The 27426-nt window shown below is 36.6% G+C and overlaps 1 protein-coding gene across 1 annotated transcript in view; it reads right to left on the reverse strand.

The window, feature by feature from the left end:
- TMEM132D (transmembrane protein 132D) overlaps window positions 1-27426 on the reverse strand; it is a 269653-nt gene that overhangs the window by 137579 nt on the left and 104648 nt on the right. Inside the window, exon 3 of the mRNA XM_009968052.3 lies at window positions 22058-22204. Coding sequence (XP_009966354.2) covers window positions 22058-22204 — 147 coding nt within the window. The remainder of the gene's footprint in view (window positions 1-22057; window positions 22205-27426) is intronic.

Genomic DNA, 27426 nt, shown 5'->3' on the forward strand with positions numbered 1-27426 from the left:
ACTTTAAGAGTACATTCCATATGCCCCACATGCACCAACATTTAACATTTAAATTAAATTTAGTAAAAATTTGCTACATGATAAAAGCCACACAAGGAGCTGAATGCATGTACATTTTTACAGATGCATACTAGATGCAGTTTCCATTTTCAAATTACATTAATCACAAAAATCAAAGCAACTGGACTACCACTGATCCAAAGACTTTTTGTATGCCAAAACCATTAATAGAGTCATGGTGATGATTAAGTAAAGAAAACATTTTAACTATTATGTTTCTTCAATCATTCTGGGATGTAAAGCTGACCAAATTTAAACCAAATTAATTTAACAATAGCACTAATTATTCTTTTCTAAATGAAAAATTCCTGCATACACAATAGTCTTCAAAATTAAATGTCTTAATTCTTACTAAATGGGAGGTGGCATGAAATAATTCATTTGACCCAGCTACTGTTATTAAATTAATTACACTTCTAGTTTCTATTAAAGGGAGTTAGGGAAAAATAAACAGATGCAGTATAAATACTGTAACAAATAAAAAGATATTAAAAAGGTAGGTATAGTTTTTCAGCCTGTTTGGAAATAAAAAGATTACTTTCCAAAGTGTTGCTTGCAAAACTTGGCCCCTAAATTACAGCCATGTATCGATGCCAGTCCATTACAGGGTCAAAGAAAACCAGAATAGGAATCACAACAAAAATGCTTGTTACTAAATTATTCCTAGCAAAGGAAGAAACTCATGGGATCATCTGTATGTTTGACTCTAGGGAATAAAAATAACAGACAAGACAAGACAGTTCATTATTTAGGTTTCCCACACAGACCATGACAAGAAAAATGCTACACTGGCTGATGAGACACATTAACAGTTATCAAAACCATCTGTACTTTTTGTAGTGCCATCACCTATGTCATCAAACATCCTCTCTCTTGTTTCAAGTTTGCTACATTCCATAAAACAAAATTCAACAATGTAATTTATTTTTTTAAATTCATATTTCATTATCTTACAAGCAAATCTTTCATTTATTTGCCTAAATTAAGATTGTCTTTACGTAAACAGTCTCTCCAAACAAGCAGTAAACGCTTTTGTTAGGTAATGTTTTCCCTTTGTTTCAGACCTTTTCCATCTGTTCAGTTCTTTATTGACAGAGGAAACTAATTTCAAGGCTGACAGCAATCCCGAACTGAATATATTTTTGCATTTTTTGTGTGTTTTTTTTTTTTCTTTCACGTCTTCCTCAAATTATGGGTTTTTTCAGCTATGGTTTAAAGGTAGCAAGAGGGCAGGGTTTTTTTTGACTTTTTGAATACTCCTCAAAAAACATATTAATGTAGAAATCTTGTGGTTATATCTTTGGCAAAACTCCATCAGAAAGTAATAAGATTCAGTCTTACAATCCTTGTTCAAGCAAATTCACAATCAGACCCAAGCATAGCAAGACAACAGTCTTTCATTCATTATACTTAACTGCCTCCTGTTTGATCAATAAATGAGGACTCCAAAGTCAGAAAGGCAGCATCCATATCAATAATATGAGGACTTGCCTGCACAAATCCCTGAACTGTCTTCCTCTCTGAATTCTGCTTTTCTTTTTTCCCTCTTAGGCTACTAAATGTATAGACATCATTGGCTGTATTTATAAAACATATAGCAACAGGTCCACATATGTGAAAAATTAAAAGAAACTAACATTGTCCACTATCAGCTACAGGGGACTCAATAAACTTTCCTAATGATAAGCAGCAAGAACAGTCAGATGGTTCTGTTCTTTTTTAACCTATTTTTCCCATGGAAATAATCTTACAGAAGCAAATTATCTGTCCATTTACCTGTCACTCCAACCCTGATAGTGTCAGTGTCAATTCAGCAAGATTTGTTGCCCACTTGTTTCACTTGTAATGGGACAACATGGAAAGGACCTGGGAATTCTGGAAAAAGGAGGATGTTGGGAATGTATAAGCAGCACTGCAGGAGGGCATGGGCATGAAAAACTGTAGGACACAAGTCTATAACAAACCAAGTTTCTGAAGTTCTGCTGCTTATAGAAGGACCAGTTTACATTTCAGAGTGAGAGCAAGCCACTATGCTGTCACAGTTCTGACCTTAAAACATTATGTGTGAATCATTCCACAGGATATGATTATTTGAGATAGAAAAAGTCAAATTAGTGATTTTTCAATCCCAGAACACACATTAGTATGTATTTTTGCTAATATAATGCAAAACATGCTTTTTGGATGTCGCCAATATATTACTTCTATATTCACCTGGGAACAAAAAGTTACAAAGTTCATTCTTCCCTGGTGTCCATTTTGCATTTAACCAGTAATGTGATTTTTTTCTTCCCCCAGTAACATTTATCAGCTATGCTTTCCTGTTCTCCAAATGACTGAAAAATAGCACTGAACAAAATTTATGAGCAAAACCAAGTTTTCTATTCCATTTTGATGTAGTTATCTTTCTCACTCTTCCCTTCCTAAGGCAAATGTTTGGGAAAGCCTATTTTATAGGCTTCTTTGACAGCCAGTCATGGAATGTCTCAATTTCTGCTGGATCTTCTTTTATTTAGGTTTTATGATCCTCTAGAAGATTTGGAATGTTAGCTTGTAAAACAAGAATTCCTTATTGCCAAGATGGGTATTATACTTTCTGGCTTATGCATTCTGGTAGAAATTTGACAAAGGCACAGACAATATACATCAAGATCTATTCCAGTAACCTGTTAAAAATAGTACAGGAAATTTCCTCTTAATTTCGTATCCAAAGCATTTTGCAAAGTATTTGTGCAAAATGCCTTATCATTCAACTTGGCATGTTGACATATGCACAGCTTTTTAACCAGAACAACTTTCGATTTCTCCCTTTCAACCTAAGATTGAAAATATTTTATACTCCCACCCCTTTCAGTATGCTTAGTCTCCATGGAGATTAGAGGACTATCACTTCCCCCTGCCCCCATCCCCCCCCCCTTTTTTTTTTAATTAACACCATGGCCATATGCCACTTGAGTGCAAATGCAGTGAAATTTTCATGGGCGTTCCACTCCATTTCATCAGGATTATAGGTCAGTGAACCTTGAACAGGGAGAGCTAAATACAGTGCCTCCTGATAGACCATAAAAGCAAAGTTAATGTGCCTAAGGAAAAGATTCAGTGAAAACCAATAGTTAAATGCAGGAATGTTAGACCTGCTACAGAATGATGTCCACTAAATCTCTGTATTTGTTTTTTATAAGCCTTCCATCCAAGGTTTTCAAAAGCTTTTATACATACTAAGCATGTAATGCTTAATATTATCACCTCAGTCTTAAGATCTAGACAGTATTGTTGCCTCACTCTTACATGTGAAAAAACTAAGCCATGAATGTATCATCACTTGTCTAAGGTCACAGCGAGTGTGATGCTGCTAAGTTCCAGCTGCTGCTGGCAGGGCTGTACCCACTGACGCACTGTGTTCTCAGTACCCTCACTACTTACCACTGCTCCTCCCCTCCTTCTGACACTCACATGGGATTTTCAATAAGCCATTTTGGGGAACTAACACAATATTTCTATAGGATTTTTCTCTGGCAGTTTAAATGTTTGAACCAGGTTACTGTGAGGTCAGGCCACAAAGGAAAAGCACAGGTGGAAGGAAGGTGCTCCCCTCTTCACTAGGCACAGTCGTTGGCTCAGCAGAACCGTGACACCACCTCCTCATGGCAGAGCCAAGGTCAATGCTCCAGCCCCTTTCCTCTACCCTTAGTACATCTTGTTCTACAATCCACTGTGCTAGTCCTATACATCTGACCAATTGCTTTCTTTCCTGAACACTCCATTTTTTCTCATGTATTATTATTTAGGTACCTATGTATTCGTCCAAACCATGTAGTCCCAAATGATCATTGCTGTTCTTTGGATGAGTAGCACCTACAGAGACAAATCAATCAATTATCTTATAGGATCCAAGTACCAAATTACAAGACATCTGTGTCTGGAATAACTCACCGTTTTAATAAGGCAGACAAGGAGTAGGAAGACCATCATACCTGCTTACAAATCTGCAGTTGATGCATATAATTTCTTAACTTACTTAAGCTCTAAATAAGTTGTGGATACTGTGTGACCTGCATCATGCACATGCATGTTAAGTCACCTGCATTATAAATACAGCAATACTTATATTTGGTAATTGAATATATAGGATGAAAATAACTCAGCTCAGCCAATACCCCTTTTTTCCACTGGAAATAATTATGTTCAGCAAACTCTCTGACAACAGTATATACAAGGACTTAATTTTCCTTTAAAACAACCTGCCTTCTCTCACTGGTGCAATGGGAACAGGATATGACAACGGCTGTCCCAAAATGCCTCACAAGATTCAAGAGTTGCTGTGGGCCAGCAGTCTTTTGTTACCATCTTACACTCTTCTTGTCTTCATTTAAAAAACAATAAAATAAAACATGAAAGAGTAAAAGCTAACAGTCTTGGCTCAATAACTTTTGTGAAATGGATCAAGAAAAGTTTGGAATTAAAATCACATTTTTCTATCAGGAAAGACCCCAACACCAAAACATGTTCCTCCTCTCTGCCCTTCTTAACATATTAATTGGGGTTGTACTCTCAAGCGCTTGCAGAAATGCGCAGAGGAAAAGCTATTGACTATGTGATTTTGAAGAGGGATGAGGTGGTGGTGCTTTGCTTTGTATACTGTATGTGAATCAACTGAGGATCTATACAGAAGAAGCAACAGGGTTGATCAATCTTTATTCCTAGACAATCAAGCAATGCTACATCTTCAAGTCCCTTTACTGACAGCTCATAAAATGATGGTATTGATCACAATGCCTAAATTTGTAGTTTTGACAATAAAAGCAATTTGTTTGAGGAGGGAAATAGCTGTATGAGGTGAATGCATGTGGTTTATTAACTTTCAAAAATAATTCTTCTGAGCAATAATGTGAAAGGTTAGACATAACTTTTTAACCTTGAAGGTTTGACTTCCATTTTCCCTACTAAGATATTTTCCTCTTGAGAAAATTTATAGTTGAGATTTTGGAGTCAAAGAGAGTTAGCAAGTTGTGCCTCCATGACACAGCTAATGTTTGTATGCTCTTCAAAGTGAACACTGTTATGTTCATCACAGTTCATGTGGAACTGTGGGGTTCAGACAATATTAATATCTGAAGGGCTCATTCTGTCTAATCTAGTCCATACCCTTGCTGTAAGGCTGAACCAAGTACAGCTGTTATACCCAACAGGCATTTAACCAACACCATGCTTCTCAAACTCCAGATATATCCCCTAATTTCATGCTCTAAGTCAGTTGTACTTTACATCCTGCTTAGAAACTGAGGGAGGAGCAAACAAATTTCCTGGTTGGAGGAGTAAGCAAGAAACTTCTTCACCTCAGAGGAAGAGGCGCTGGTAATTACCACTGCTTGTCCTAACCCCGAACAACTCCTCTACCATGAACCTCTTCATCCAGGGGTCTCTGGAGTGACCCCAGCATATGTGCTTTGGCCCATTTCAGCTGTGGCCAGTTGCTGTCCTTAAAGCAACACTCTTTAACTGGGCCTGTATCTTTTCACAGTAGGATTATATTAAACCATGTTTTGCCAGCTCTCAGCTTTGAGTGTGCTACAAGGAGACATGCAAATATAAATAAGTCTAATTAATGGAAAAATTAAGAGAGGATAAAAAGGGCAGCTGCACAGAGTAGTGAAGATGTTATTCAGATCAGTATGCAGTTGTAGCTCCCTGTTAAGCATCCAGGTAGATTCAGTCCTTGGAATTGGGAGTGTTAGACTATAGCATTCATATTTTCATATAGTGGAGAATATAACCCAGCGCTAGTGGAGAGAAAAGTCCCCCAAACAAACCTGTGCTGGCACTGAACAGGAGAGCCAAGAGCCATGGAAATGTCTCCCTGGAATTCCAGTGAAAGGGAATTTTTACCTCTGGTTTCCAGAGCCATGTTTTTTAACTTTTTCCCAGTTCCACATCCTGAACAGGGTATCTCACTGGCTAGCATCACAGGCCTGTGGTCACAGGTCTCAGCTAAGACACAACTCCTCAGAAGAGGGGCTACAGTTTACTGTGTCTGTGTGGAGCCTGCCATGACAAGGCGGATCTCTGGACTCACTGTACAACATACTGTAGCTTCTCCTAGGGCACATGCCTCCTTGAGCTCCCATGGGTGTCTGGTGGTTGCCTCCGTGACTGTTCATCTACCCAGCTCCTTGCCTCCAGCTTTCCCAGCTGTGCTTGGGACAGACAACATGACTGCAGGATTCCCTAGAACTATTTGCATTCCAGCAGAGGTTACCCGGCTCAGGAAGGGACCCTGGTGATAAAAAGCCTAGAAGACTTAGGAACACTTAAATTAGAACACAAATGTAATTACTATTATTCTAGGTCATAGGCTACCCTCACACAAATATAAAAGCTATACTGTAGTTTCTACCCAAGAGCACAGCTTTGGTTTTCTAGATTCACATCATTAACATTTTGGTTAGGCTTAGAGAGCATTTTACACTGATAATTGTCCCTTCCTCCTTTTAGGATACATCAAAGTGGAACCTTTTCTGAACTCCAAATCCAGCCTACCTTATTTTTGACAAAGGGCCCTTTCAACATTACAATACACTCTCAATTGGTATGCGCTGAAGCCAGGTCCACACTACAGAGGCAAGATTTTCTGGAAATTACATAAGCATGAAAAAGAAGAAGCTCCATGAGGATGGAGCAAGTGAAAGCTAGTTTCCTATAGAGCTGTGTCTCATGGTTGATTGACTCTCATGTCCAAGAAAGTACAAGCTCTTATTGAAGAATTTTCCATAATTGGCTATTGATAAGAATTGAGCTGCCTGGGGGCTCTCTAATGTCTTTTTCCTCAACTGCCTGCATATTTTCATGAAACATAAGAATATAACCATCTTTGAGTCAGCTATGTTGCTGTCAAATTTAACACACACATGCAGAGACTGCATGGTAGAATAAGGCTCATTTCCTCAGAAAACCTGGCTACAATCCCCATTTTTTCCCAAAGAAAAAACAATTAAATTCATGAATAACTGACCTAGCTATAGTTACTTGCTTTATTTACTTAATTAAAAAAGATAAATGTGTTCTTGAGTTAGCACATGTATATTACTGCTAGCTGTATTTATGACATAAATAAGCATAAAAATCTTTACTTTGTAAAAAGACATCATACACCTATTATTAACGATGGATCTGCACAGCATGCTAAGGTACATGAATATATATATATTTGCCTGTTGACATCTTTCTATAATAGGAGGAATATTAAAACGTTAAAAATAGCATGAATATTGCTGATGTATAAACAAAAAAGAAAGTAATATTCACAGAGTGCAGAAATAGTATGTAAATTAAGACAATGTAGCAAAAAAAAAATCTCATATTTTAGGAGAAAAATGCTTGAAAAAAATAATATCTTTATACACATTCACTGAGATGTGTATAAAGCACAACACAATTTTCAGGTGAATTTAATCTACAATATATTGAAATTACAATCACCTAATAACACATACGTATATGTAACTTAATTTGAATTATTTATTAGTCATAGAAATAAATCTTTAGGCTTGCTATGCATCTGTACTGATTTCTTTCCAAATTTTTCCCCAGGTCTTTGGGGGGGAAAAAACAGCAGAAGTAGTGTGTACTTCCTTGCAATTACATTACATTTTTTCAGTGGAAGTTTCTGGAATTTTCCAAATGCTCACATCTCTAGGCTCAAGTTTTGTTGAAGACTGCAGAAATTAAAGCTGCTTACGGTCAGTGCCTTCACACCTACTTAATACCTCTCAGAGCAACCCTTTGCAATGACACTTTCTTCTACTATAACAGAAAATATACAGATTCTTGCATACCTACAATAATGTTAAATCCTTCCCAAGTACAATCAATAGAAAATCAAAAGCATTAAATTACTGTCTTAATTCTTTTTTTCTAGGTCTATACTACATGAAAGACCTTCCTTTGCATTTCTTTTCTCCAATAACACCTTCCGCAAAAGTAACAGCACCTTTTAACAGAGCACATGACTGTTAACTTCAGTGTCTTGGTTTTGTGATAATTAAGGAAGAGATATTCGGCAGAATAAATTAAAAGTTGACATAGTAGACTCTTTGAAGTGTCCTTTAATCTTCTGGATGATTTTAAAAGTTCAGCTGATTATTTCATTTAGAGATCAGACCAAAGCAACTGTCTCCTCTCTCTCCTCCTTTTCCTCTTGTAAAATAACTGTGACAGCCTCAAGAAATATTGTCTATCTTGGTTCTAGACACTGCCCTGAAGGTGTAAAGCTATAGATGAGTTCAATACAGCTTGTTTCATTGCTAATTTCAGAGGGCATGTAGAGCTTCTTGTTCCCCTGGCTTAACAGACAAATTGACTTTCTAATTTTAGAACAGGAGTTCTGCACACTCACAGACCAAAAATGCTACTATTCTGATGGATTTAAGTACAGATTTTTGATTCTTAAAACCATAGCATCTGAGTGACTTAGAATTTGCCATGAAAAATGGTATTTAGGAATGTTGCCCCAGAGCTAGATGTTTAAACAACAATCTTCAGATTGCTTGTTACTTAGGAGATGACTGTTTAAAATAGCTCTGGTTAACCTTCCCTACAGCACTGCACACTGTAGCTGGTAATTGCCCTGATTTCAGAGGAAGGCAGCAGGCAGGTCTTAACAGCCTATCTACTTTCACTGGAAGATTAATGCCTCACAGCTTGGCCATGAGGTTCATGCACGCTGTGGTACTGAACTTGCCACTCACCCACACCAGCATTAACCCTCTCCTGTGTTATCAGGAAAGCAACCTTCCCCTCCTGCCCACTAACCCACCACCCTATTTCAGGCTGGCAGTGTTTAGGCAATGATTTGTTAGTGCCAAGTACACATTTGCACTAATAACATCCCACATCTGACTCAGTGCTGCAGAAAAGGTAAGTACAGAAAGAGAGAACCAAACACAGGCTCAAGCACACACAATTTTGCTCTGCTCACAGGTGAGTGAACAGCCACATCTCTGCCTCAGTTCCAGGAATCCCTCTCTATAGCACCTCAGGTAAAAGACTCCTAAAGTGTGGGAAAGACAGATCATCCATAGCTCCAATGCTACAGAACTAGGCAACCTGACCAAGCAACGCAGTGTTAGCACCTATCGGTAAAGTATTTCAACCGTTACTACCAGAGGTTTTAGCAGGATTTGCGGGCTAATCCAACTGGCAATATAGAAAAACAAATGCATTTATTAAAAATACATTAGAAGAATGTTAGGGTTGCAAATCAAGCAATGTAATTTAGCCCTTCCTGTGTTTGCATAGTAAGGATCTTTCTTTTTTCTCTTAGTCTTCATCTAAGTATTTGCTTTCTTTACTCTGCCCTAGCACAATTCTTCCTTCTACACTCTCAAAATTCTATTTATTCTATTTTTTTTTTGTTATGGAGAAATAAATACTCAGTCTCTCAAGTGAAAGGGGTACCAGAGCATCATCTTTCACTCCAGCTAGCCAGCAGATCTATATACACAAGATTGTGCTTGCCAGTAAATGATTCCCCTACTGAAGAGTTGTATTTACCTGTCTGATAATTATCCATTCTTTTATAATTTAATTCTTCTACAATTTCTAGATTTCCAACAGAAGCATCTGGATTATCATTAGCAGTTCATCAGGACCTTCTCAATGTGTTTACAAGTTGTGATTACAATTGTAGAGTAAAATCTTTATTTGTGGTTTATCCAAGAAGCAGCAGAAGAATTTCTTTTCATAAACAAAATTAAACCCTTAAACCCCTGAACAGAAGCTATTTCACTAGAAAGTTATATGAGCATAACGAGAGTACCAAAACTAGAAACCTAAAATAAAGGGCAAAAATACCACTTTTACAAAACAATTGCTGATTCCCACCATCTCAAAAGCTTGATTGTAAGGCTATATTTCTGAAACTGCATTTATCCCCATTCACTAGAGACAGCTAGATCCTTGATCATTTGCTGCTTAGAGCCACTGAAAATAAGATTTATTTCCATGTCGTTTATGAGAACAAAGTCTTGATTTTTGAATATATAGTAATTTTTCATCAAGACATTGTAATTCTCTTTAAGACTTTTAAGGACTAAGTCAGGGGTTTATCTCACTAAAATATATAAAACAAATGTAGAATACACCCACAACCCCTCTTCTTCCACCGAGTTCTTAGTCTTGAATGTGCATAAAATCAAACCTGATTCAATATATTAGAACTGCAAAAGAATTGTAATATAGGCAGTATGTATGCATGGAGTATGTATGTGTATCTCTAACATAAAACAGATATCAGTGTCAGTACAGGAACATATTATTTGTGGTTTTGGTATCTACAAAAATAATTAAGACTATTCAAAATTATTTGTTGCACAGTCCTCCATTGGGTAGCTGACAACCTTGCCAAAAATGAAGTTACTCAGATATAAATTTTCATGTCAGAGTTGTGTTTAGATTTAAACTTTGGGGGAAGACTAAGTAAAAATTGTAGCCATTTAGCCATGTGCAGTAGAGTTTAGGAAAGATCATTGACTGTTAATATTAAAAGATATTTAGAACTGGAAAAAAACATGTAAAAAAAAAGGAGAACGTTATGATGTTTCTTATGCTTTCAAGTGAGGACTCAAAAATTGGCAAAGGACTTATCATTTGGATATTTGGATAAACTTTGGATTTTTCAAATCATTTTCCCTATAAAAATCTGCCCACATTTTTCCAAACTGTAAGTCTCAGGGGGGAGGCGGGGGAAAGACGTTATTTTGAAAAACACATCATATAGAGACCTGTCAGAGTTTGTCTGCCAAATTCTTCTCTGCCCATAATCCTATGGAAAAAGTACCATGTGTTCATGTAAGAAAGACTGTTTTCAATGAATATGCATGAAAGATTAATTCTAGGATGTCCTAATTTCTGCAACTTTCGAAAGCCTCTCTTACAGATGTTGACAAATGCTTAATGTATGTGCAACATGTATAATACATTGTACATATATGTATTAATTATGTGATAATATTTTATTATAGTCTTCTTTTCTTCTCTTCTATGCCTTTTGCTTTCCTTGCTTTAAATACTTCACACAAAGATCTGTATGTGTCTAAGAAAATTAATTGCTTCAACAATTAACAGGAAAATGCATCTCAGAGGAAACACTTCATAATCTGTTTCAAGGTACAATATTTGCCACTTAGGAACAGATTAATTGGACTGAAAATTATTCAAGCTAATTATTTTCTTTCTAGTATGAGATTAAATGTAAGATTTAAATAAACTGAAAAGGAAGTTCCACTCAGCACTTTACATTTTTCTGAGCTCACAATGATATACCATGTATGATATGTTACAGTCTGATTTTCTAAGATGTTACTTGTTCTGTGACCAGGGCTTTGTGAATGAGCATGTGGCACTGTGTCACAGTCAAGCTGGCCCATTTATCTCCACATGGCACTATTCTGTGCCACATAGACATTTATTTCTTGGTCTCTTGGTATGACAGCTTTCATCTTTAATATCGAATATAAGCACATCTGCACTTGCCGATGCTGCTATAAACAGACCTATGGAGACTCTGGTGCATTAGGGTATAGCTGAAACAGGAATTATATAAATATCAGAAACAGATGCTTTGGGATTGATTTTGCAGTTGATTTAGAAAGGCAGTGTAAGAAATAGAAGATGAAAGTAATATAGTCTCACTTTTGGCAGTATAAATTGAATAGCTATCCTGTTCTGCAGGAGGCATGCTTTAGTTCACAAAACTAGGATTTAGGAGAGCTTCCAGTGAATAAAGACTTTTTTAAAAAGATAATATCTTGTCAAGATCGAAGGTATTCTACAAGTATTTCAGCTAAAGCTGAGAAAAAGGCAGGCATGTGTTCTTGTAATATGCCAGAGAAAAATTTATGTCAGGAAAGGATGGAGATAGTAGTCATCCATTTAACTAATTGCCCATTTGAATATTAGCTTCAGGTAATCCCTGAAAATAATATTAACACATTTACATAAGTGCAGGCAATCCCTCAACAACCAGCTTGACAATGAACTTCAACCACAGAGACATCACAGCCAACTGATCCTTTCATCTTCTTTGTATCTTCAACATGAGTGCAGAATAAGTGGTGGATAAGGCTCTTTATCAGATGGTTACATTCTCCAGTGGATTGTGACTTTGCATGATGACCAGCCTAGGCTGGTCTTGGATCAAAGACAAAACAGCAGAGCTGTCAGTTACTCAAATTTTAAAGTGTATCTAATATGAAATCATATTTATACTTATTGCATGGAAAAGCTCCCAGGGTTCCCAAGTAACAAATGGAAACCTAGCCTGTAATGATTCATGTACTTTTCCAAAGATTCTTGCAACAAGTCAGTCTTCCTGGCTCCCTTATTTGCCATAAAAGATAGAGCCTGGTTCCCTACTCCTACACACTCTAAAATGTAGTTTTGTCTAACTTCTTATGTAACATCTTTTCTATGCATTCTTATGCTCAATTTTGTATCAAACTATCATACATAAAACACATGATTCATAAACTTACACAATGAGGATGGATTTCAAATTGAAAGATTGAAAGTTGCAAATTGAAAGTGTATAGAACATTAAAACAGCTCTATATAACACTAAAAATTTCTACTCCAGATTACACCTTAGTCTGGAAAATATTTGCAGAAGATGGAGTGTGTTGGTAGAGGTGGAAGTACTGCTTGTTGTTGCAGATTACCATGCAGGGGGAGGAATGAATCACATTAAACACTCCTTTCATATAACCCAAAATATCCCTTGATCACACAGACAGATCTGCCTAGGGAATCTTACACCTGTTTTCTGTCCCATTGCTGATTTTTACATATGTGTGTGTGTATGTATGGTGGAATCAATGATGTCCATAAAGATGAGGCACTTTATTATCCTAACAAAACCCAATTTCTTCTATTGGTATGGAAGTCAATAGAAACTCTTCAAAAAGACATCTAAGACATATTACCAGTTCCAGGGAATGCTATATAAACTCCTAGGAGGGAAGGTTTTTCCTGACTAGGAAAAAGAAAGAAGACTTTGGTGCAAGCTGACTCTCAAGGGACCAGCTGACACACGAGGAGAAGATCTCCATTTAACTCCTGCTCTGTCACACTTTCCACATGGCCCAGGGAAAGTTAATAAGGCTTGTGCCTTATGAGAGGAGGTCATAAAACAACGCAGCACTGACTTTTGCATTGTCTTAGTGATTAGCCCAATGCAGCTCCCTGCTTAGTGTATCCACTTATATGGAGCTCCTCCTAAGCCTAGCTACGTAACCCCATTTCACTGCATGCATATAAACCCTAATAGGTGATGTTGTGTATTAGTGTCAGAACTGTCATTAAAGTTTAGCCTATGTTTTCTCTGTGCCTCTATCAAGCTGTGACAGTAGCCTTATCTTACCCCATAACAGGTGACTAAAAGGCCAAGAGGTAACCCAGGTGAAATCATCAGTTCCTATAAACCACCCATAGATCTTTAATATTGCAATGATAGGTTGTTCATGTCATCAATAAATCTACACTTCAAGAGTTGAAGCCATAAAATAACTCAAATGCCCAATGAACTTCAGCCTTATACTTATGGTTGGATTTTACTTAGGATTAGTTTTACGATTTATATGGATGCTAGATTATATAACATAATTATATTAACCTTCTGATCCACACTTTGCTATATGTTGACTTATATGTGATAGCTAGATTTAATAACTTTTTTCATCCAAAAAATGGGAATTCCCATGCCTCAACAACAACAGGCATATTTTTCAGCCTCATCTCACATTTCAAGTCATCCACTCACTTTCCAACTCTCTCAGTAATTAGTATTACTTCTTACACGATTTCCTCCAAGGAAAAGGAAATCAACTGCACCATTAAGATACTTCCACGAGACACATTTTTGCATTTAATATTAGATTTTTAATAGACAGGAAATTATTCATTTGCTCTCTCTTTTGTAATAGGTAGCAAACTGGTTTTGTCCCACTGGAATTGTTATTTTGAGCCTTGGGGCTTCTAAAGGCTTAAGGACTACAGTGCTAAGTATCACAAACACAGAGCAAGCATGATGATGAATCCTTAAGGTTCTTAAGGGAAATCATTCCTCCTCAAGTTTAAAATGGTATTTATCAGAATGGATAACACAAGGGTAAAAATAAAGACACTAAATATGCATGAGGTTATCCAGACTATTGGAAATGTCCTTTAGCTACTTCAACACCATACAGAAAGAAGGGCATCTCCTCTACAAGGGAGGTTGCAGAAATGCCCATAAAATATCTGCATATCACCCAAGGAGAAAGAGAGAAAAGAGGACAAAAAAAAAAAAAAAAAACACCAAAACCAGTGTATCTGTGAATGAACTGCCCCTCTGTAGTGGACTTCTGTCAGAAAATTACTTCAGCTTAGACCATTTTCCTTAAATTATTTGATTCCCTGTTCTGCATGTCAAGAACTCTCAATAAAAGAGGATTAAACACCTAACATCTATTGTTTGCAGATTTTACAGAGGCAGATCATTTAATGTGAACAAATACAGTATCTTCAGAAGATACCCTCTAGACAATTCCAGGAATTTTAGCAAAGGCATGGTCATCATTGTGTTATAGAACCTCATGTTATAGAAGATACTACATAACAGAGAAAGCAAGACTAATTACCAGCACATCATAGACAACTGTGTCTTGAGAACTTCTTGAAATGCCAATACTGTAACTCTGCCTTCTCCCACGTAAGCATTATAATATAGTCTCTAGTTACGTGAGCACAAGAATCATCAGAATTTCTCCCAGGACTTCTCAAGTTGATTCAATGAATCTCCACCTTTTGAGCTATCACAATAACTGTTGATGAAGATAGCACACCTTTTCTCGAATTCCTAGGTAAGATTATGAACAAGGGAATACTGAGTACCTGTTGTACATTCAATTTTGGTATTATCAGGGAACCTCACATATGCAGTAGTTATTGAATCCTTGCTTTCCATGATTACTTTTGTATATAAAATAAAAATCAATAAAATGTAATCCAAAAATACAAAGGGGATAAAAATCCCCGGCTTTCAGATGAGCTAGGACAGGAAATTAAATTCATCACTTCTTACAAGCACACTTCCTGCAGCCCAAATTCCTCTGTTCAAAGCTCTACCCTGGGGTCACAGCTGAAATGAGTTTGGGGGAGGTTATCCTGATACTAGTATATGTGAAACATGGAACTGGTCCAACTCAAATTAAGAAACACTTTCTCAGGTTGTTTTCTGCTGCAGCATGTTAGATGATACAGAATTTCTTCCCAGGGTTTCTGGATATACAGAGGTGGACAGCCTGGAATGGACAGAAATGATGGATGAGGCATCTATACTAAAGATGGTGGACAGTCACTGAATAGCCACTAGCCTGTGACCAGTTGGCCATTAGACACCAGTCTGCAGTCACTACTGTCTGTAATTATTCATTGGACTTATTTTCCACCTGGGATAGACTGTCACAAAAGCAGAGCCAAGTATAATAATGCACTAGACAATGACCACAGACTCGAAGACAAATTAGACCTAGCACAAAATCCTCTCAAATTAACATGACGCCTTCGTAAATTTATTGTATTTTCTCATAATTTTTATCATTATTCCTACACATGCAATGAGAGCTGACAGTTGATAACTCCAGTTCTCCCTGGGATGTGTAGTGAGCTGGTGTAACTGTGAGAGTGATCCCAGCTCTTTGTTTCAAGAATTCAAGTCCTAGAAAATCTGCAGGCTCTGGGTTGCCACCAAAAAAGGTGGCCCTCTGTCCCCAATTCTTTTTGACCTCTAGAAGCTAAGGGTGCAATATAGTACCAGATCAAAGTGGCTATGTAACTTAAAGCTTCAATTAAGGAGAAAACAGTCAGCATAGCAACATATTCTGGAAACATGAAACACTATTTTAAAGCATATTCTTCACCCTGCATTTCTAAAAACATCTAAAGCAACAATCAGCTGTGCTGCAGTAAACCCTGACTCTGTCCTAACAGTGTTTGTCACATTTTTATTCATTGCACTCAACCACAAAGTAGAATAAAGGCCCTTACACTATCTCTGTGCCTATCATGTACCCTTTTAAAGGGGTGCTGTCCAATTTTCTCCCATTCGGCACAAAATTTCCTACAGGTGATGGAGGGATACCGTAGTGGTATAAAAAGGTACAAGCATTATCATAATCTCCTTTCCTGACTTCAGTCCTGTTGTAAACTGTTAAGTCATGTCAAGCTATATTTTAGCTGTACTTCACCTTTACCACTTTCTTTAAGATGATATCCACGTAGCAATGATCCACGTAGCAATGATGTAGCTCTTAATATCACCAACTGCAAGCCGTTAGGAGATGGTAAATGCTATATAACGGTGCATTAGTATTTCAAGAGGATAATCCCTGAATGAGGGTATTGTATTTTATTTTATTTTTTTTGAAGTGCTTCAAAAGACAGTGTCAGCAACTCAATGCTAATTGCCACTTTTCCAGTAACATTATGTTCACAAACAAAAGAACACAGGAATAGCCTCCCTCTCTAAGAAGAACCCCAAAATTTGGCTGATATTAAAGGAAATCTTCATAATGAAAACTGAATTGTGCTGTGGTATCTCCTTCATGTAAATGTTAGAGATATAGGAACAGAGTTCACTTCTAAGATGTCAGAAGACTATCTACATGCCTTTGAAGTGCTTTCTTGCAATCTTTCTGTTTTTAAATGAATGAGTCTCTTTCAAAGAAACAGGTGAAAAAGTTGGTTAATAATGCCTTTATCTAATAGTCGCTGGCTAATATTTAATCTCTTTTCTTTTGATTTGCTTCAGGATGATAACCATAAAGCTTTTTTTATAGTATATTAGCATTGAGTAGGATGTTATCAAGAGAAGTTCTTCATTTCTTGATAAATAAAATAGTTTTATTAAAAAAAAAAAAAAAGTGGGTCAGCATATAAAAGAATGATGCACTGAGGCTTGGTTCATACAAATTTATTTTGCCTCAACATCTCAAAGGGTTCTCTCTCAAGGCACATTTAAGTTTTAAAATGAGAAATGAGAAATAGAAGTTTGCGACTAATTGCTTTCAAACACTGGAACATAAACATGACTGGAAATGTTTTGTACTTTCACATCATCACAATGTATAAACTCTTAGAAGCCTAGAGGTTTCAAATAACACAGGAAGGTAAAAGAAAAATCCAAATGGTACACAGTATAAAACTCTAAAGCTACCCAGGATAAATACATTTACAGCTGATCATTACCCATATGTCTCAGAAGTATAAATGGAGTTAAACTCCGGTATTTCAGAATCCAATTAACATAATATATCTGCCCAATAATATATATGTTAACATATCAACATCAATGATGCTGAGTGAATAGCCAGTTTATTAGGGCTGAATAATTATTCTCAGACAGTAATTTTGGAACCACATAAAAGATATCTCCCTTCTCCCTTCCATCCCAATACTCACCAATAATAAAAATAGTATTAGAAAAAGAACAGAAGAAATCATTTTTTGCCAGAATTCACATATCACTTTATATTTTGAAGAGAAAAAAAAAAAATTAAAAAATCTCTTGGGTCACCATAAAAATATCCAAACATACAGACTAGCACAACACTTTGCCTCTGCTGCTTATCCAGCTTTTTTTAATATCATACTTGAATATATCCCATCAAAAAGCATGTATGATTTCTACTGCCTTTTTCTTGCTTCTGTTTCATCATGATAAACTGAAGCTCATGTGATTTACGTATGATGTGATGGAACAAAATACACTGGAAATTATTTTCACTACACCATGCATCTTTCCTGCAATTCCACCAAGTAGAAAATTTTCTTTCCAAGCAATAATATACGTCTAGTTGATAAAGTCATGTGAGCAAATGAATAGCAAGGAAAAAAAAAAATTAATGGTGATCTAAAACATAAAACTATTTTTATGAAGCATTTTGATGAACACCAGCAAGAGACATAATGTAATTATTGTGGCTATTAGGCTGTTATTTATGTCAAATTTGTTGCTTTTGTTGCTTCAGAAGCATTTTAGGATTATAGCACTCTTGAGAGTCTACCAAATATACTGGCAGATGCAACAAGTAAGAGAATGAGGCAATAGCTCACTGCTGTTGCAACATGAAAACTAAACGTTAAATAACTAGTTTTGAAAATGAGAAATGTAGGGCACTAAGGATAATGGTATCAACGTAATAAAAGTAAAGTATTGTGTAGGAAAATCAAAGACAATGATGCTATATGTTTTCCTGTCCCCTGTTATCTAATATTGAGTTAATTTCTGGTATGATGAAAGTGTTAAGAAAATTAAGTATTTAAATACATTATCATGAAAAAAATGAGACACATGGGAAAAAGTGAGGGATATAGCCCAGAAAATACTGTTATTGTCTCTCACTGTGTCAATATTATCACAGACAGATTCAGTCGTTTGTAGTTTAAAAGGAAAATAAGTTTCTCTACAAATAGCAGGACGAGCATCTGGTTTCAGGCAACGTAATCCATACAGTATGTTTGTATAAGCATATGGAAAAGGAAATTGCTGAGCAAGGCTTATATATGATATAGTTCAAATATATATGGAGATATGGCATTAAACGGTCATATCCAGACATTAAGGTTCTACTGAGAGATGGCCAAGCTTTGTCTATAATTGTTTTGCACTTGCTTGGATCAACGGCCTCATTCCTGCCACAAGCACAAAAAACAATAATGTACTCTCTAGTGGAATAATGAACATTTGTACTCAAAAAACCAAACAAAACCAAAATATTTTAAGAGGATAATGATACCCATTAGTATTGTATCAGAACATCTTGCTTAATGTCTCCACAGCAGCTATGCATAGAGGAAAGTGCTTTCAATCATGTTTTGCAAACGAGGAAAATCCAATAAATCTGCACCTTTAGCCACCTCAATAATTTTCCAAATCTATCCTACCTAGACTGCTTCCATTACAACAGGAAACAGAGGAGAAAACCAGACAGGAATCCATATGTTCCACTTCTGGCTATGCTTCTCAACCATCACTAGCACAGCAGAGATGTTCAATTTCAGGTACAACAATAAATAGTACTAAACCAAGAAAACATTCTGAAAATGCAGTACTCCTTTAATCTCATCTTTCTATTCTGTTCACCTCATTACATGAGGAATTAAGGAAAAGAAAGATCAGCCAACTTCCAAAAGAAATAAGTAAAGGATGGCACATATTAGGATGTATCTCCCTGGTTCAATCAGTGTTTAAGTGTTTCCCAAGTCACATTTCTGAGCCACTGGTTAATTCCCATCACACCATTTTCTATTTGTTTTTTTTGGTCATCTGCATGACAATAGAGGGATGGAAGATAAATGCTTCAGAGAGAACAGAAGTGCTGTACAGATGCTACAAGCAGTAAACCCATCTAATAATCCCATGGGTCAGGATTTAGAGTCTTACAAAATTATTATTACCTGAGAATGAAATCAGAAGAATTGGGGAGAACTTTATAATAGCTTTACCATTAATCTGGAACACTGTCGCAAACCCATAATAAGCAAGGCACTGAGAACTTCAAATCATATTTAACAGATGGGCTTAATTAGTTATTCTCATACAGACTCATAATATTTGCTGTTAATATTCATTCTAAAACACCCTGCTGGCTGTGATAATATTTATATGTTAATCCTGTTACGATAAGCTTTCAGTGCCAAAACCCCTCCAAATAAAATGACTGATATATTTCAAACTTCAATAAAGAAATGCTCAGGCATCTTGGTTAAGTTTGCCACTTGCACAAGTGCCTCCTTAATCCATGAAATTACACCTGTTACAGTAAGTTAGCTTTATTAACACTATTTTCTGATCCATGTAAAACTATCAGAGGCACAAAGGTATTGAATCTTTAATTAATTAACATTGCCACCTTTGCATTCATGTGATCTGATCTCTGATTTTTAAAAGTAATTAAACAATATGCAAACAGAGTTTCTCAATTTCTAAATGAACTATGAAGGCAAACAATTTGGTAAGACACATCAATACGTTACACATTGTGCATATTTAGTAACATCAAATGTGTAGATAAGGAAAAAAATGTTTCCCCCAAAATATTGAGCACACACTCTTTCCCCATGTAACGCTTGATCTTACTTCTTAAAATGAGTAGCAAACCAGATATGACTAAATTTAATGAAGAAAACAATATACTGAATAATACATAGCAAATATTTTACATTTGTTTACAAACAATGAGCAAGAAGTTCTCAGAAGTGAGAAAACCACAAAATCTCAACTAGGAACCCAGACAGAGTAAGACAAACCAGAAGTTACATGAGAGTTACACATGCACTGTGTCTTCACTTGATTTTCTTTCCAGTAAAATCTAATATGTATATAAGCTCATGTTTCTTTTAATAAACATGAAGCAATGCTTATATTCAGCATGTGAAAGTACACAGAATCCACAAACAGTGCATGAAAGATGACATAATAATTTATTTTTTTGTGTACAAGGGGTCATTTTGAAGGCTTGCCACTGAATGATGAATAGTGAAGGGAAATAAATTGCCAAGCTTCAGTTCACCCATGAGGTTGCATTATATTTTCCTGATGAGGAAGAGAAATCAGGCAAATGCACTGTATGGAACCAACAAGATAAAGTGTGATGGAAAACTCATTGTTGAAATAATCTTTGATTTTGATCCAATGCCCATTTCAGTCAGTGAAAATATTCACACTGCTTTCAGATAGCTTTGAACTGGGATTTTAAAGAATCTGTCAGACAGATTGTGCTAGACAGCAGGAAGCTCTGACCTTGGCATATATACACATTGCTTCTTCGACCAATAAAATTCAGTCAGGTATGAGACAATATATGGTTTAGATGAGAAAATTCAGGATACTATAGCAGAGAAATTGTGTAGAATCTGAGTTATAGTAAGAAGAAAGTGATTTATGTTGCTATTATGAAGGGAAATTCTTCCCTTCCTCTTTTTTTCATATACTCAGATTGCAAGGACATGAAACTTCCTAGTTATTAGGCTCAGAGAGTATTTATTTAAAAAATCTAAACCACATAATAAATCCCCAAAGCCTATAAGATTTTGTAAAATTTCAGAAGTAAATCACAGCACAGAATTTCCAGGTTCTGGAAAGACATCCACAGCAAGTTTTCTAGCAGCAATGCCAAACACAATACATAGGCAAGTAGTCAGATCCTTATAAATATACACTTGACATACAGTTCCGGAAACAATGAAAAAGAAGCAGCAAAATGTATAAAAATGCATTTATTAAAGCCATCAGTTGCAATTAGAAAAAGAACATCCACCTGCCAGCTGAAGGTTGTTTAAGACAGGTCAGTGTCCTAAATTGTTGTACAACTGGAATGGAAAATATATTCCCTTCCACAGATTAAAAATTCATATAAATCTCACAAAAAAAATAAAAAAGAAAAAAGTGGGTTTAATACCAGGAGTACATTTTAGATTCCCTTGGATTAAAAAAAAAAAAAAAAAAAAACAGACAAACAAAAAGGCAAAAAAAAACCCAAGCCCCACAAAAAAAAAAAAAAAGCGAAATTAAAAAAAAAAAAAAAACCAAAAAAAAAACAGAAAACCCCACCACTAACATTCCTGTAATTACCCCCTGATATAATGCCTGGCAGCAAATAATTTGAAGACATTAAAACTAGTCCAACAAAATTTTAAGATATGAAACACACTGTTCTAAATATTCTGTGAGAACAATATTTCCTGCTAGTTTTCACTTCCTTCGAGTATTAAGATTGAATAACATTTTGTTGAAAGCGTATGTGTAGAATTAGCAATGCACTACAAAATAAATATAGCTACAGTTTTTCCAAAAGTATTTCATCATGCACCATAATAAAACTTATTAAAATCATGGCAAAATGCTTTGAAAAGGAAAAATAACCATTAGTTATTAAAAGATAGACTGCTGGAAATGACCTACCTGTTTTCAGAAGCAGCAGATTTCCTCTGGCAAACAATAACAGCTGGTGCATATTTCCCAGTATAATCCATGCTCTCTCTGATGTCCCATAAGTATGGGCTGCTGGCTCTTACACCGAAAATGTTCACACCTTTTTTCACCTTTGCCCTAGGAGGAATAAGATGAAATTTTACCAATTAGATACAAAATGTCAGCTCGATTGGTTACTTATTTCTTCATTATTTTCTCATTACTGCCCCACAGAAAATGTTACCACTCATTAGAGTCTGACAGTATTACAAGGAAAAAAGATGAGAGAATTAATTAAGAATTCCATATTTTGAAGACATTATATCAGGCTAGAAATCTTATTGAACTAATAGCAATTACAGCTTTAGTCATAGCTAAATTGCAGAGCAGATATGTGCTGGAGAATGCTCCTCACTCCTGCTCTTTCATTATCCACACTGTGGGCACCACTGCACATGTTAAGGCTCTCTCTTGAGTAGGAGTTATTATATTGGAGAGGAAAGTGTCTTTTTTTATTGCAAAAGAAGTCAGGATGTTGCTGGGGTTTGTATCTGGAGTGAGGAGACATTGCTAAGTCTCACATTACAAGCAAAATCTACATTTTCTTCTCCCCTCTGCCTGGATTATTCGAACATGATATTTCATAACTTTGCTCCAATTTTCATCATCTTTATGAGTGCACAACGTTTCTTCATTCTAGTGGGTTTAGCTGTTCTATCAGGTCTGATCCTAAGAATACTTAGAAATATTCTTATTTTTCCAAAAGCAATGGCTTTCTTTGGAAGTCTGTTTCTACATATGAGGTTAAACAATAGGAAAAGCTGTATTACAAAATGTTACAGTCATGACAACTGGACTGGCTCCTACTAAGAAGTACTTTCTGGCTCTCGTGTTAGCAAAATACTTCTGGTTTTGAATAACCAATGGAGAAGAGGACCAATATATACCTATTTTTAAATATTTGTTGTGTATCTTCTTAGTAGGTGTTGCATTCCTTAATTCTTTCTCTCCCTTTCTTTAACTAACTTTCTAAATATGCATCTTAAGGCACTACTGAATTAGTCCACTATATAACTACGTATATATAGTTCAGCTATAGAATGTTGGCCAATTTACTGAATTAGGAGTTTCTGGTGTTTTTAACTTTTGGTTTCTGAATGTGTTTACAAAAACAAAAAGTCCATTGTGGTCAAACAGCCTCACATGTGAGCTGTCAGGAAATGACAGTTTAATTATATTTGCTTAAAATCTCATACACAAAATCCATTCGGTGTTATGGCAAGTACTCAATTCTAGGCAAAAAACCAAAAAGGTATGTGATTTTTTGTGTAAACAGCTGCTGCCATGCAGAGATGCTAATATCAGTAAAACAAGCACTATCAGCTCTGACTCTGCATGAAATTACGTGTGAAATCTTTGAAGGACAACATCCACACAGATGTTTTCAGAATAAAAAGCCAAAGGATTCTTTCAACTGTCTTGGAAAAAAAGGTTTATACCTCATTTCTTCTACCACTAACTCAATAGCCGCAGCTGTAATTTCCTTAACAGACCTAGAAGAATTAATATATGAAGGCTTCCAATTTGTGCTCAAGTTCTTCTATGTCAATTTCACAAAATGTATTTTAAGTAGAGGAAGTTACTGCTCCTAGACCACATACACCCCGCAGGACAAGAGATCAACAGTCAAAGAAGAGTGGAAATTAAACTTCATTCCTGGCATCTTAGAGAGAGGGAGACAGAAAAAGGCCAGATAATCTGGATGGAACATTTCCCAGCACATATCTTTAGCTATTCCTAGTGACCAGCATCTGCTCCCGCCTTTCTGTTCCACCTCAAGAAAGGAAAACTGCTGGGTGTCAACCAAATCCAATGATAGAAAAATGATTCCCACTTCACAGGGAAATGAGAGTGGCTCAGATCTTTCCAAGTTAAACTGATTATGATTAAGAAATTCATACCCACCCTTCTAGCTCTCTAATGCAGTCGCTGTCTCTCCAGTAAGTAGTTGATCATAGCTGATGGGAAGGTGCTGGTGTGGGATTTGGGCCACCTAGCTGAGCTTATGTATTTGAAAAGGCAACTGCCTGGATGGAGCCAACTCACTGTGATTAGCTCTAGCATAGGACAGCAAGTGCATCGCTCACCCAGAGCCTGTTTGCAAGGGTGCCAGTGAGTGGCTGGTTTCATTTCACAGATCTGCATATGCCCTGAGCTTGTGCTGTAAGGTCAGCCCCTCAGGTTTGCCATGTAGGTATAATAAACCACAGGTGTAGCACATGGTATATTTGACCAGTAACCAACTGCTTCCCCCCCAGTCTGCACATGCCAATGAGTATGTCTATGATCTCTATGTGCCATGAAGCCTCCCTGGGACATGTGCAGGAACACTGATCCTGCTGTGAGACATTCGGAAATTCCAGACAAAAATACTAAGCCCTTGAACTCTCCTAGACGAGATTTTTTTTTTTTTTTTTTCTGAAGGGGGGTGGAGGGGGGTGAGGAGTGGAGCAGGAAAAAAAAGATATATGTCCTAGAAACCCAAGCAAAGCATAGCCTTACATGAAAGCAACAATTTTCCCATGACTGGATGTTAAGAGCAATTACTATGTTACAATTTCTATTTAAAAAGACACAACGGATTATATTGACTATACAACAGCTATGTTTTTATATGTTTTATTAACAAAACTGGTAGGGAACCAAGAAAAAAGCAGCCTTAGACCATAGCATAATCTGCCTTGCTCTGCTGACAAATATGCAATAGCTTTACTGTGATCGAGAAAGCTATCCAGGGTCTCAGTACGGCTAAGTAAACAGCTACACACTGAAAACTGAGGAAATTTTTCACTTATGTTTTAAAAATCATTTTAAAACAGATTAAAATAAGTGTACAACATAGACACATAACTGATATTATCCTCTTATTTTCTGTCTGTGTTCCTTTAAATGCCAGAATGATGAGGTAAAGCAGAAAAATGGACACAAAACCAGTAGGACAAGCTGAGTTTATCTCTGATATTCACTTTATCCAATGATAAACTGCCATCCTGCACTGATTTCTGATGTTTCAAAACAAATGCAGATCCTTGTGTACACTCCTTGGGGTAATTGCAGTCTATGGATAAGGATTTCTTAGAAGAGTTTTTGATAAGGGCTAATTTAGTCATCTATTAAAAACACCAAACCTATAATTTTACTGCAAACAATAACACAAGATTGTTGTTTTCTACAGAATTAGAGGTTAGGAACTCTTTTTGATGAAACGGTTAAATATACTTCTATAATTAGTACAAAAGCTTCATTTCCATGATCACAGGAAATCCTTTTTCCTCTAGTAGGTCTCAATGCTGTGTTTGCCACTGTTGGGGAATTGCAGAATTTTATTCACCCAATTTACAATGGCAGTAGCACATTGCAATTACCAAAGGATGACTTGGATGAAACAGGGTTAATAATAACTGAAGGTATGTAATTTGTCAACAGATAAAACTGGAGATACCTCAGGTGAAAACACTATGACTGCTGTCAGAGCTCAATTACTTTCTTGCAAATCTGCTTTATTGAATTGTCTAGCTGTCACAGGGCAAGCTGGGCCTTCAACCCTTCAAATGCTCTTGAGAGCACTGATGAGACAGCCTCTTGGTTCAGCCACAGTTCAGCTTACTAAGATTTCTCAACTGCAATACGCATAAAGGTGTATGAAAAAAGCCTTTCCATATATTTGCTCACAGTTAACAATCTAAGTACAGCAGACTGTACATTTGCTTAAAACACTGTGGCTGGCAAATAGCAAGTAAATTTGAGTATTTTGTGCCCATCACTTCACTTTGGGCCAGATTCTACTTTGGAAAGAAAGGACTTATTAAACATTTCAGTCGTGGTTGGGCTTGGGTTGTTTGTTTTGTGGGTTTTGTTTTTAAACAAGGAGCCTATCCAACTAAACACTTTTGTAGGTATTTCTACAAGCCATTATTTACCTCTGGATCACTGCTCACAGTGAAGCACATTAGTTACTGAGACTCGTAAGTAGCTCACCCCTTGCACCAAATCAATCATGGCAAACAAAGCCCTTGGGAGTCCTCAATCCCCAAAAACCCATCAGTGCTGTCAAGGTACAAATCAAGGGAAGGAAGAAAGAAAAAAAGACATGGAAGGAACTCCCAGAATCAATACATCACACCTGAAATCAAGGAAATACATTTCCTAAGTGCATAAAGATAGTGATTCCCAATTCTATCTCATGACCCACTAAATGCTATGTTTACTCTAGTGATAAAAAAGGCTTCAACTCAACCAATAAAAATGCAGGCAATGTCCTCCCCCATTTATCAAAGTGTCTGTTTTAGCATCTCCCAGTTTTTGCAGTTTACAACCAGTTAGTGCTTAGCTTTCAGCCCATGTCATTATTGCAGGCTGGTAATGGCTGTGAAATTGTTACTTAAGTGTTGTATAAAGTGGAACAGCTGGCTGGTGAAAAATAACAGCATTACAGCACATGTGCTGCTAAGTGCCATGGTACAATGTCAACAAAGTGTCTGGTTTGAAGCTCCACAGGGAAGGGAGAGAGAGCACGCACGCAAATTCACCATCTAGAGGTGCGAGAGATCAAAGAGAAGGATCGTGCAGAAGCTGCAGATACCCTGCAACAGGCAGGACTCCTCTCCATATTTTACTCCTGACTATGTTCTGCGTGAAGCATACAAATATCACACACCCCTCCATTCCAAAACAAGGTGCAAATAAACAGGGAATCTAACCCCTAAACAACTCTAAATAAAGATGTTTCAAACCCATGACATTGAATCTAGTTTTTTATTACTGTGAGTGCTCTGGGCAAAGATCTGTGGGAACCTTTCATGCTGCTTCTGAGAAAGTGAGCTACTTGCAACATCAGTGGAATAAAAAGGGAGGCTGTTAACACATGTACTACCAGTGGTTATCATCTTGTTACCGGTTGTGACTAGAAGGTGGCAGATAAATTGCATTCAGAGGGTGTTTTGAGAGCTTCTAGGCACCTAAAAGACATCACAGTGGGCTCTAATTTACCTTGTCACCGTATCTCCCCAAAGTACTTCAGAAATAACTTTAGGGGGTTTATATTTCTGTTTATTTTTAGTGCTTTTTCCTGCCCCAATATTAATGCAGCAATTGAGAGGCCAAAGCAGTGTTTAGCTGTACAGGATGGCCAGTCTTCATTTTATTAATATTCACCAACTTTGGACAGCAGTGACAGCAGTAACAAGTGTGGAAGAGGCTTTTCCTCCAGCAGTCAATTACAAACCAAAGACAAGCAAAATGTGAGAGAAAATGGACCTGACCATAGCTCTTATTGTCATAAAGCAAAGAAATCAGGTCCA

Source organism: Tyto alba, unplaced genomic scaffold, assembly GCF_018691265.1.
Source record: "Tyto alba isolate M040663 unplaced genomic scaffold, T.alba_DEE_v4.0 Super-Scaffold_44, whole genome shotgun sequence".
Classification (NCBI taxonomy): domain Eukaryota; kingdom Metazoa; phylum Chordata; class Aves; order Strigiformes; family Tytonidae; genus Tyto; species Tyto alba.